Below are 13,628 nucleotides of genomic sequence, written 5' to 3'. Positions count from 1 at the left end.
GTTGTTACAATGAATCTAAAACCACGGCCACGTTGCTCCGCGGCTCGTGCAACTGGGAACAAGTTTGAACATGTTACTGTCAGTGCTCAGCAAAACGATGCTAACGCAGACATGTTTATGTATTTGGACCAAGAAAAACAAGTTTATTTAGGTACCTAAGTAATATTTTTCACCTAGATTTGAAGTCGTATCTTGGCTGGACTGGTAAGGGTTTATCATGAATTTTGTTAGAATCACAGACCATTAGTATATTTATTATCATTGTTATAATCGTGAATTGAAGCAAGGCAATCGAACTATGAACATCTTGGTTATCTGACGTCACTTTGGGCAAGTTGTTCACAATATCGGGGGCAAGTTGTTACTCACTGACATTACCGTTAAAGACCAGCTAGAACTGGAGACAAATATAAGAAATTTTTTAAAAAAAACTACAGACAGTTAAGAAGTCTTTACTCTGGAATGAAGGCAAAAATAAAAAAGACTAAGAAGATGACATCAAATTCTAAAAAAAAGAAAGTAGCCATAACATTGTTGAGTTCTGAAGATGAGTGTTTCTGTATAATGTGTGCTAAGAGTTACAATCTGTCGAAAGCTGGCCAGGAGTGGGTTCAGTGTATTGCATGTAAAGGATGGGCTCATATTGCTTGTGTAAGAGGTGATGCAATAGCATTTACTTGCACTAATTGCGAATCAGAAGTCGGTAGTGAAGACGATGAGTGATGTCTGTCATTGCCATCAGGCTGTGTACCAAATATATGCCAAATGTGATTTTGTGATAAACGTATAAAGTTTTCTAATGAATGTTTTTTACATTAAGATTTTGTATAGATTTTTTTATCGGTAACAATTTGCCCAAACCCCTTAACAACTTGTTACAATTATTTATGATCCGAAAAACAATGTTTTTCATTGTTAATAATAATTATTGGATATAATCTACACCCAATATAAACAGAAGAAAGAATACTGTTTTTTTCGTAAATTTTCCTGTTTGGTTGTGATTAAACATTTTTGAGATATTTTAAATTTTGTAACAACTAGCCCCGCCTTCCCCTACTCTGCTCCTCTATCATCCTCCTGTCTTTATGCAGTATATTTCCATCCAAAATTATTATTTCATGATTATCCTTTCTTTGTTGTCAGTGGGCGTATGAGTGCTGCTCAGTGTCTGAAACACCCCTGGCTTAACGACCTTGCGAGGAAGGCCAAACTCTGCAACCGACTCTTGAAATCACAGATTGAGCTGCGCAAATACATGATGAGGAGACGTTGGAAGGTTTGGAATTTATGACTACCTTAATCCAAATGTTATAATGTCATCTTTATGATGATTCTGGATCTACTGGTCAGGAACCTCAATACATAACCCAGTATATTGGGGTGAAGTTCTCTCTTTGATACATTATAAATAATTATTATGCTACTGGTCATTGCACATTCTCTTGAAGTTCCCAATTGTCTTCTTGTTTTACCATCATTTTGAGAGTTTTACCTGTAAAACAGACTAGGTGCAACCCTGTTTTACCATCTCAGCAGTTGCATGACCCATTTGTGTACTCTGATAGGTGAGTGTCGCGTGTCACATGTATGTAGCTGTTCTCACACATGGTCAATGTCCCATACAGGTTATTTGGCTGCTTTTATTTATACTGTTTACCTATATGCTTATTCTGCCTTTGATTTATAGCTTCAAGCCCTCTCTCTTGCTTTGCTTGGTCTTGCCTTTACTAGCTGATTTGTGCTGGCATTACTGATCAAGTTCCTGATTGTTCGTTTGACTTTCATCTTCCTCTATTGTCTATCCTTTATAGCAGGGGTGGGGAACCTTTTTTCTGCCGAGAGCCATTTTGATATATACAATATTATTTGCGGGCCTGGTGCAGGCCACGGCCCCTCCAAGTGATGTCACACGGGGGTGGGGCCACAATCACCGGTGCTTATATCAATGCCCAAAGCATACTGAGGAGGATGCTTCGGGGAGCTATAAGGGCAGCAGTGTGATCTTAAAGACGCTCCAGGCAGCGCTGCTGCATAGATTCCGGCTGCAGGGTGCCATTCTAGGCACCCTGCTAGCCAGAGGAGGCTAGCAGAAAAAAGGTCAGAGGACCAGACCAAATTCATCCGGGGGCCTTATTCCCCCCGCCCCCCGGACCTGAGGTTCCCCATCCCTGCATTATAGTGAGTAATAAGTACATTTGTTTTGCTGAGCATATCTATCTCTAAAGGAAAATGGGCTACTATACTGTAGGTCAAAAACTCAAGTAGTTTGCAACATTGGTATTCATGAAAGGGTTTGAGAGGCTGACAAAAGACATCTCTCTCTCAGCCACAATGATTTTATTTTCCAATAGCCACAAGAAAAGAAAGACAAGGATTGTATTTGGGTGATGCACTTAATTAAAATATCACTTTTATTACTTAACTTTAAAAACAATTGTGCATTTATCTCAAAATTACAACAAAATATGGTTAACATTTCTTATTTATCTTAGGGATAAATGTGTATAGATAGGAAAAAAAATGTAATTAAAATTACTGTATTAAAATAGCTCTGTGTTGTTTTATTTTTTACAGTCAATTCTAAAGTGGTTGTAGATCTTAATATACTGTTAAGGCGCATACACACTGGACGATATATATGAACGATTAAAATGATAACGATATCTTTGAACGATATATATTGTTCAAATCGTCCCGTGTGTACGCACTTACCAGCGAACGATGCAAGCTCCCGCGGGTCGTTAACGATATCCCCAGTCGTCTGTACATGCAGTTCAATCTGGGGATATCGATAGCGATGCCATCCTGGTATGATCAAAAGATGCAGCTCCTTTCTCACCCTAGCAGAGAGGGTGACCACAGTGGCAGATGCACTTGATGCCTTTCCAATTTTGGGTAATGCACTAAGGTAAGACATCAGGCTATGCTGAAAAGCATTAGCAGCAGCAGCTCCAGTTATGATACACACTGTCAGCAAGAATGGGTCAGTTTAACAGCTGAAGAGGAAACACTGATCACTGGATTACAAAGCTCCTTCCTTCTCCCCTTCCATGTGAAGTTGACTCCACATGGAGGGTAATAAATAAGTATCTGAATCATTTATCTTATGTATTTTTCAGATATTGTTGTTGAAAAGACTATTTTTTGATAGATCAGTCTTGTTCTATCTTACTGTGGTTATACTGGAAATGTCTGAAAAGGATAATGCCACTAAATGTAAGACAGGAGGGGGGAAGTTTGTTGATTTTAGTCAGCCCTCAGAAGTCTCTGCTAATCCAACAGAGGAGCCAGCATGGGTTAAAACTATTGCTATGTCTATAGCTTCTGTCATGCAGGAGGCTTTGTCTAATTTTGTCTCTGGTCAGAGTATTAGGTTAATCCTGGGAAGGAGGTAACAGCACTGGAAGATTATTTATAGAGTCCTGGTACTAGTCCGGGTCAATCTTCATAGACCAGAGCAATGGAGAGGACAGGCTTTGGTTTAGAAAAAATATTGGCTTCGTCCCAGTCTAAGGCCCTGATTCAGAGCCGGACGCTCTGACAGAGCGCTCGCTCTGAATCAGGGCCGTCCTTATCTTTTTTAAAAGCGGCCTCCTGGCCGCTCGCATAGCTGTGGGTGACCACCCACAGCCTTTAGCGAGTGGCCAAAAAGATGGTCGCGATGGTCTATATGGACTGTGTTGTATCCAATCTAATTACTCTAAGGACCAGTTTATCTCTTTAGCTTAGTAGCTCAGGACCTCATTCAGAGCCGGTCGCACAGAGCGTGCGGTTGGTCTGAATGAGGGGAGGACCTCTTGAATTTTCAAGACGTCCTCCTTTGCGGTGGTAAGGCTGTGGGTTAACACCCACAGCCTTACGACCGCCTAAGGTGATGGTCGCGATGGTCAAGACTATCGCGACCATCGGGGCTTACGACGAGACCCTAGGGTAGGGTCTCCCTTGTCGGAAGCCCCGGAGAGCTTTCGGCTCTGTCTGAGCCGGAAGCTCTCCACTGACATCACTAGTGATGTCAGTGGGGCCGCCCACAAACAGTAGGCGTTCCCATGGGAACGCCCCCGTTTGGGCTGCCACCCCCCCGGCCCGCCTTCCAAACGGGGCGAGGTGTCAATCAACATCGACAGCTCGCCCCCTTTGGATCGAGACCCGCTACAACCGGCGCTGTCGGTTGTAGCGGGTCTCACGCATGCACACGACGGCGACTGCGCCGTCGTGGGCATGCTCTGTGGGGGGCCATCGACCCGGTCCGAGTGCATCGGCGCTAACGACCGGGTCTGAATGACCCCCTCAAAGTGGGTGCTCAGAATTTGAGTAAGGCTGCTTTAGATTCCTCGGTCATTTTGTCAAAGTTGTCGAGTTATTTTTTACCAGTTAAAAAGGCTTATAAGACCAAAAATAGTTTTGTTCGCCCATCTTTCAAACAACATTTAAATTAGAGATGTGCAGGCTTGGTTCGATCTTTTGTCCATGAAAGATGATGTTTTGCCTCCGATTTTTGGCTGGAAAATCAGAACCAAACCGACCCTGCACATCTCTAATTTAAATCAGTCCTTTCGGGGAAAAGGAAAAATTGTACCTACACGATTCAGAAGTCATAAGAAGTGGTTATGTGATAAGCATATCGGGCCCTGCACCAGAGAGATTTTTTACAACAAAACGGCCTTTAAATGAGGAAAAACGTTAAACTCAGGGGTAATAATTCCAGTTACCAGGTCCCAGCAAAAGAGAAGGTTTTAGTAAAATCTTTTTCTGGTGCAGAAGCCCAATGGCAGTCACAGACCAATTTTAAACTTAAGAGTTAGATTTAAAATTTTAAAATAGACAAGTTCAGAATGGAATCTATAAGGTCAGTGATAAATGGTATGGAAGCAGATCAGGCACTGGCATGTATAGACATCACATACACATTCCCATATGGAAGGGACATCAGAATCTGCACGGATTTGCAATTGGAAAACATCATTTCCAGTTCGGGGCCCTACCATTCGGGCTAGCCACTGCTCCCGAAGTTTTCACAAAAGTCATGATCATTATGGCAAGTCTATTAAGAAGAAGAGAAGGAATAATAATGATTCCTTATTTAGACGATTTGCTGTTCAAAGCAGATTCAGAGTTAGCACTACATTGGAAAACTCCAGATTAATTCCCAGCCGGCAGTTGGATTTTATAGGATTAAATTTCCACATAGAATTGGGAAGGGTGTTTCTGACAAGAGAAAAGATCAGAAACATCCAGAACCTAGTCAAAAGGATTTTGGAACTAGGAAGTCCCTGGAGATTAGGGTTAGGCACTAGGGGGGGAGGTTAGAGTTATGGGGGGGAGAGGGGAGGGATAGGTACTTTACATACCTGCGTCGGGATCTGCGCTGTTCGGCCTGCCGGTGTCGGGATTTCAACCGCTGGGCTCTCGTCCAGTGGTCATTCATACCGATTCCAATCAGAGATGCGTGAACGAATTTGGTTGGTTTGAGCCAGGACTTCCTGATGTAATGATGTCAGGAGATAGAGATATGGCAGTGGGTGATGGGCTCAAAGGCGGGGACAGACTTAGAATGTCTTTATTAACCAGCAGGTTGGAATGAGAACTTGGAGATAATACTGAATACTGAATACTGGTACCCATAGTGATCCCCCATGTTTTTACAACTTAAGGGGGGGTCCTACAATTTTTTTAAGGAAAAATTCGTAACTTTACGCAAATCCAACTTCGCAGGCTCCCGTTTTCGTTAATTTCATATTGAATACGGGAATAGTTATGTAAGGCAGAGACATGGTCTTCAGTTCATACATTCACCAAGTTTCATCCATTGAAGCTGAATTTGGACAAAGGGTCTTGGATTCAGCCAAATCCAGACGTACCCTCCCATTGAGATCAGCTGTTGTACATCCCCAATCGTGATGAAGTGTCCCCCAGATTAAGTTAGAGAAAACAAGATTTATGGTACTTACCAGTGAAATTTCCTTCTCTGGTTTCATCTGAGGGACACTTCGATCCCTCCATTGAATGATGTGTGTGTAAATAGATTGTTAGAAGGTGCTTACCTCTTTCCTTCACACTCTTTAAATTTAAACTGAGGGAGGAACGGGGGGGGGATGGGGTTAGATGGGAGGAGCTTTTATGCAGCCAAAAATTTGGCCTCATTAAAGTCCAAGTCACTCTAACCCCAAGCGTAATGAAGCGTCCCCCAGATGAAGCCTGAGAAAGAGATTTAACTGGTAAGTACCATAAATCTTGTTTATTCTATATATACACATTTATCACTAAGATAATTAAAAAAATTAACCATATTTTGCTGTCATTTTTGCGACAAAAATACGCAAATTATTTAAGTTTAAGTTAACTAATAAAAGTTATATTTTAATTAAGTGCATCACCCCAGGACAATCATTTTCTCTTCTTGTGATCAATTCCTAATTGTCAGTGACAGCACCCCTTTATGAATATAAAAGGTGAATCACTATGCAATCTCCATAATTATGTCATTTCAGGGGTATACAAGAAATTGCTTATGACTTTCTTTGTTCTTATTAAACAGCGTGTAAATTCCATTTTTCTATGACCATTCGATTTTCCAATATTCAGCCATCACACCCTAAGCCATTTTTATAGCCTTTTATCTCAGCCTATCCTTCATCCACTCCCATATATATAAAATTTTTATACCACACTATGGTCCATCTAACCCTCTTTATCCTTCATAATGCCACAGTTTCCATAAATATTGAACGTAACCAATTTAACGTCCACGTATTTCTACAACCAATTTAGATTCTACATTTGTCCTAAATTCTTTTTAATGACCACAACTACCCTGATTTTTACACCATCCGTTATAATCTAGACAATCAACACAGATGCTTATTTTAACCATTCATCATCGAAAAATGTCCATTTTAATATATACAAACACCATACTGGGCTCATCATAAGCCATTTAACCTCCACACAAGCCCAGAGGAGTAGCGTGGACCATGGCACCTGGAGAAAGTGCATGTCATAGCGCCCCCTTGTACTGAACTGTGCCAGTGGGATATGGCCAGCCTGCGGGGGAATACTGAAGTGAAGAGAAAACAGCAAACAGTGGCAGTATCACGCTGGACATTGAGTTCCCATTGGGGGAATAGAATCTGACATTAAAAGGTAGCTCCACTGACACTGCTTTATTTATGTATAGCACCTAGGATCTGACTTTATCTCCTTTGAATCATTGTTATTAGTCAATAGAGGAGATTGTATTATATATTCTGATCATTTAACTTAAATTGACAGAAAGTGAAATTCTACAGGGTACACAGCTTATTACTGCAAATACTGCCCCAAGCAGCTTTCACTGGAGTGGGAACACCTATGGGAAGCTCCCTTCTTAGCTATGCACCTACTTTACAAATATACATTGCACCTATATTAATGTGAGTACTACTAATCATGTTCTGACTACCACCATTATTATTATTTCAGGTCTACTAATATTTTTTAAAAGATCTTTCAAATAACACTTTGTGGTCATGCCTGAGAACATCTCATTACTTTAAATAGCAAAGCAGTGACTTTTTTTTAATCTCATACTTTATAATTGAAGTTTAGGAATTTACCTCAGATGTCTCACTTTTAAGTCCATTGAAGCACAATGAACGAATGAGGAGAGAAGGAGGGAGGGGATCAAACAGGGGAAGGGGAAAGAAAAATGACAATCAGAGAGGGCAGGTGACAGAAGCCAATAAGAAATGTAGGTGAGGGGCAAGGGGGGGGCAGTGACAGAAGCCAATTAGAAAGGAGAATTGAGGGGTAGTGACAGAAGCCAATAAGAAAGGAGAGGGGCAAAGAGTCGATCAGAGAGTGGTGATTACAGAAGCCCACAAGAAAGGAGAGGGGAGGGGCAAAGAGTCGATTAGAGAGGGGTGGTGACATAAGCCAATAATAAAGCAGTGGACAGGGGCAAAGAGACAATCACAGGGTAGTGAGGGGAAGGAATTAAAGCAGTGAAAAGTGAATGTAATCAATCTGACAGGAAAGGGGAAGTGACAGAAGATGATCACAGAGGACGGAGGGCCGGAGGGGAGGCAATCTGGGCAGCTTGGAGGAGAATGAAATGGAGAAACGGATCTGAGATCCATAACAGGTGGCCATTATACTGTTACTTCTACCAAACCTATATAAATATACTAGACTCAACCATTACAAACTGTTACTAAGCAATTAACAAGTGTCGCCAAAATTGACATTCATCTATTTTCTCATATTCAATTGTTGTTATTTTTTTTATATTCACACCACCCATCTTTGTAAATCAATATTAGCAATCCCGTCATTCTTACCTGACCACCTACCGTACTAAATGTTCAGAATAAAATTGTAATTTGTGTACTTTCTCACCTTAACCTCCAAATAATCATCTCCCAGCATCATTCTGACAAAATAATTTAAAATGTTCCTTTCTATTCTCAACAGAAGAACGTATTTGCTGTGACCGCTGCAAACAGATTCTTGAAGACCAGTAGTCTCAGCTGTCTGCCTGCACTGGCTGAATGAAGAGAAGATAGGCCACTAAGATAACCCACTACTTTCACAGTCACGACAGTGTGACAGATCCCTTGCCTTGTTGAATCTCCAGTGCCTGGACTTGCTTTAAAGATTTGCAGTTTCACCACATATTGAATATTCTGTTAAGTTAACATTGGAAGAAGATTGTTCTGCTTGTTTTACTCCTTGATAATCTAAGTTGCCCACATCCTGAAGCTGTTCTTAAATACCTCATAAACTCCCCCTTTAGGTCCTCCTGCTGGTCGTAAAAAACATTCTGTGGAATGTATCCTGCCTTGTTGGACAGGTATTGGTCATCTAGATAATCCCTGGCTTGTCTGACTTCTGTAAATTAACAAATTGAATCACAAATTATAATCCACATTACAGACCTTACATGTAGTTGGTGGAAGTAATACCAAGCATTTCCATGGCGGTGGGATGGATTGGTCATGTCTGATCTGTGCTTTGGCACTGATGTAAATGAATTCAGTGAGCCCACTTGTAGCTTTTTCAATGAGTACCAATTACTGCCAAATATGCTGTTTTAGAGGCATCCATAAACGTTTTATGTGGCCAGTATACGAAGATGACATAGGGCGTTATTTACATAAATTAAAAATGAGCAGTAACCATAGCAACCAACTTTACATTCACTGTCTAATTTGCATTAAGTAGGTCAGAGTATATTGCTGTTTGGTCACTATGGGTTAATTGCACATTTGCACTTTGTAAGTAAATAGACCCCATATGCATTTATGTTAGACAAACGGTGGTATGTGCCCAAAAGTGTAAGCAACCAATCAGAACATTTTATTTATTTCCATTATTTACACTGCTGGAAAAATTATAGCAAGAATTTGATTAGTTGCTTTGTGCTACATCACTTTGCGCACATAGCACCATTTTAGTAAGCCACAGTTTTTTTTTAAAGGATTTCCCATGCATATGTGGGCCACAAGTGGTATCTGAATGTAATGAACCTCAATTGATAGTCTTTATTATTACTTTTAAACAAGCTGGTTTTATGATAAAGAATAAATGGAAATGATAAAAATATACACTGTGGTATTTTATTAGGGTCACAGTGCCTATTGTATTAATTTCTCAAAACTGGACAAACGGGACTCAAACAGTCTGTAACCAATCCAAGTATTAGAATGTTAACAGCATCAAAAAGTATTTCAGCTTAGACAACTTCTGTGTGTCCATGTATAGGCAAATCTGAAGTGGGAGGGGTGAGGCCAAAATGTATCTAACAGCTTCTAAAAAGTGCCAGCTGTACAGAGTAGTAATTTCCCTGTGACACTGATGCTGTAGGATTGAGGTTTCAATGTGCAAACAGAAGAAGTGTCATGCCACTTCCTATAGTATGCCAACTTTGCCACCCATTGGTCCCTGTATAATGGATGTCTTCAAGATCTCTTCCTAATATACCAAAAGAGTGTAAAACCCCCAAAACAAAACAACACGCATTACATGATGTCAGGCAAAATGGGAAATAAAAAAAAGAACCAAAAATCCCCATAGAAAAAGACCCAAGAGCACACTCCATCTACATTTGTACTTTGTTAGCAAATAAAAAGAAATACTACAAAATTATCAGTGTGAAGATTCTTTGGGATCCCCTTGACTGGCCAGCCAATCACAAGCACTTTCCCAAGTTGGCAGTTTGTATGTAGCTGCCTGTGAGTGAGAGGAGGTTACTTTTGCGGTTATTTATCTGGGTTTTTGGACTACAAACCCACTGCCAAGAGAGGTTGGGTAGAGCCTGCAATAGTGGTAATCAAACCAGACTATCTAGTGCTGCTTCAGAAATGGGAAGAATGTGGGGAGTGTAGCTGGTTGGTGAATGCAGTCTGTTTTTAAGTGATTTAAACATTTTTTTTTATTTTATACAGTGCACTATGCTTGCAGACTGTCTTTATTAAAGGTGGCAAGTGTGCTTGTAACAGAACAAGTCCCATTAAAAGTATTTGAACACAATGGTACTAGAGGGGCATGAGGTTGGACTTTGATGTGATGTTGAACTGTCACACAGTGTAATTTCTAAAGATTCAGATTCTCTGCACTTTAAAGGTGCCCACACACATACCGACTTGCTCCCAATCAGCCGATGTACAGCACATTTACATTGCTCATTTTGCAATACCAAAGAGTTTTGCTATGCATCACAAGTGCTCTTCAAAATGTGATCAGCTAACCGCTTTCTATTGGAAAAATGTCATTAACACATTGGAAAAAAAAAAACTAAAAAAGAAAATAAAAAGTTTGAAGGGTAAGCCACTTTTTTATGTTTGTCAGAATAAATACACTGATACATGCACAAGTTGGGGAGGTCTTCTATGTTCACAGCTTGTCAAACAAAAACACTATGTTTTAAGCTACATACACATGAATACATAGGTTGGGTACACAACCCTAAACCTAACCTCAAAGACTCACCATCGGGATCTGAATTCTGGAGCCAGGATTCTGACCACCTGATTCAGAGATGTACGCTAACCCGATGGTTAGCGCACATCTCCGATGGTGGGAGGACTGCGCATGTGTGGGAGGTGTATTGTGCATGTGCAGCCCTCCGACTGCGAGTCTGCTCGCAGTGTCTCCGAACCGCAGCCTAATTGACAGACTGCAGCGTTTGGGAGGTGGAGCGGGGGCGTTCCCTGGCTGCATTCATGGAAACGGGGGCGAAGCCCCCGTTTTCCAGGAGGGACGAGGCCATAGCCTGCAAGGGTGTACGCAGACTTCCTGGCCTCGCAAACTGCCAGGACCCAGCCAGGCTGTGGGAATCTTTAGCTCCCGTAGCCTGGCCGAAGGAACATCGGCATCCTCGGTCGCAGCACTGGGATCATGCAAATGCAGCAAGGAGGTGTGTGACACCTATTTCTGCATTTGCATTGTAAATGGACGGAATTGCACAGCCACTTGTGTGCAGCCGTGCAATTCCGTCCATCTCTAAATCAGGCCCTGTGTGCGCCGAGATGCCGATTACATCCCAAATACATGTATAAGTATATATAGCTGTCAACTCTCCCAGAATGTCTGTGAGATTCGTGGGTTTCTGGGAGACCACCTAGATTCCTAATAATGTATATAGTGCAACTGTATTTAGAGATAAGTGGGCGGGAACATTTTATATCACCACAACCGACCCACCTTGTCTTTGTTGGCCTACCCTCTGCATGTCAATGACTACAATGTAACCATACATGGTATAATGCACTCTTTTCTAACGTCTATGCATTTTACAATTCACAGAGAAGTTCTGGGGCAATATAAAAGCATGTTGCAGTAGGCTGAATAAGTTTATGTAGGTCACATAAATCTGACTTCTGATAGCTATAATAATGTACTAGAAGGGGATTACGTATAATATTTATTATTATTATTTACTACCAGTTATTTATATAGCGCACACATATTCCGCAGCACTTTACAGAGGGAATATTCGCCCATTTACATCAGTCCCTGCCCCAGTGGAGCTTACAATCTAAGGCCCTGATTCAGAGCCGGTCGCTCTGACATAGCGCTCGCTCTGAATCAGGGCCGGCCTTTTTTTTTTTTTTAGAACGGCCTCCTGGCCGCTCGCATAGCTTGGGAGCCAATTAACCTACCAGTATATGTTTGGAGTATAATATACAATGGCATCAGAACTCACCATTTGTACATATAATATGTGTACTGGTCAGTTTGCTACTAGTTATCATAATCAGTGCTCGCCAGAACCGAGTCGGTTTATCCGACCCTATACTAGATATAAAAGATACTCCTCAAGCACACAGTTTTAAGCTTACCTCCAGTGGCGGGTCCAGAGGTGGGGCTGCAGCGCAGTCCAAAATTCAAATAGGGGAACCACACCAACTGTCATTTCAAATGCTGCCAAGCATAGATGGCCAGGACTCACTGGTAGTTGGTGTGGCTCCCTTATTTGAATTTTGGACTCCGCTGCAGCCCCTCCTCTGGAGCCGCCACTGCTTACATCCAATGCTGTATAGGCCGCAGTTCTATTAACACACCCTCACAGAACTTTGCCTATGTAAGAACACTTGTTACAGTCCAATTACGCTCTCTTGCTCAGTTTTGCAGCATGCCTGTCTCTCCCAACACTGAGTCTCATTTAAGGGACTAGTAATCATTGACGGCAGTGAGGACCATGAAAGTATCACTCCTTAACACTGCGTATCACAGAGGCTTCAATAAGACCCTGTCCCGGCTAACGATAATTAGTAAAGTGATATCTAACACTATAATTTTACCGCCGGGTTTGGACCCGGCAGTAAACTAACTTAATGTGCATCCATAGCCTTTGGGCTGTGAATGCAAGTCTATGCTGACAGGAAGTAATATTAAGATAACCCTATAAGCTTTAATAGCTAATACAGTCTGTATATCAGGGGGTCAAGCTCAGAAAAGAATGGGGATTATGGTAACCTGTGCTGTTTAAGCGAGCACAGGAAATATCTCCTGAATTCCGCTTTTGGTAACTACTAAATATCAGTTATACTAAAATCATGCGGAAAATGCTGTTTCCGCATGATATTCAAGGGTGAGGAGCCTAATAAATAGGCCCCTTAGATATGGGAACAAGCCCAGCTGAAAGGCATATCCAAAGGGGATACCCTCAAATATTAAGGATCCCCCGAATGTAACATGAAGTGATCGCAGTAGATATCTGCGATTACAAGTACAGAGGGAAGAGTTGGAGTAGGATGTACACATGTACAATGGAAAGAGTCAGAACAGGATATACACATGTGCAAGGGGAAGAGTCGGAATAGAATGTACACATGTACAAGGGGAAGAGTAAGAATAGAAAGTACACATGTACAAAGTAAAGAGTCGGAGTAGAATGCGCACATTACGAGGGGAAGAGACGGAGTAGAATGCACACATGTACAAGTTGAAGAGGCGGAACAGAATGCACACGTATACAAGGGGAAGAGCTGGAATAGAATGTACATGGGGAAGAGTTGGAATAGAATACACACATGTACAAAGGGAAGAGATGGAATAGAATGAACTCATGTTAAAGGGGAAGAGTCAGAATAGAATGCACACATGTACAAAGGAAAGAGCTGGAATATAATGTACAGATGTACGAG

The 13,628-nt window shown here is 41.5% G+C and overlaps 2 protein-coding genes across 3 annotated transcripts in view; one reads left to right on the top strand and one right to left on the bottom strand.

The window, feature by feature from the left end:
- Nucleotides 1–10,207, top strand: part of MYLK2 (myosin light chain kinase 2) — a 68,192-nt gene extending 57,985 nt beyond the window's left edge. For both annotated transcript variants that reach the window (XM_088467067.1, XM_088467066.1), the window contains exons 11-12: nt 1,147–1,279; nt 8,452–10,207. In XM_088467067.1, coding sequence (XP_088323193.1) covers nt 1,147–1,279; nt 8,452–8,532 — 214 coding nt within the window. In that variant the 3' untranslated portion in view covers nt 8,533–10,207. The remainder of the gene's footprint in view (nt 1–1,146; nt 1,280–8,451) is intronic.
- Nucleotides 1–13,628, bottom strand: part of LOC148534272 (interferon regulatory factor 4-like) — a 79,942-nt gene that overhangs the window by 26,621 nt on the left and 39,693 nt on the right. The window lies entirely within an intron of this gene.

Source organism: Taudactylus pleione, unplaced genomic scaffold (genome assembly GCF_031769625.1).
Source record: "Taudactylus pleione unplaced genomic scaffold, aTauple2 ptg000069l, whole genome shotgun sequence".
In the NCBI taxonomy this organism is placed as follows: domain Eukaryota; kingdom Metazoa; phylum Chordata; class Amphibia; order Anura; family Myobatrachidae; genus Taudactylus; species Taudactylus pleione.
Note: the sequence above shows the minus strand (reverse complement) of the source record. Positions and strands in the feature narration are given on the sequence as shown.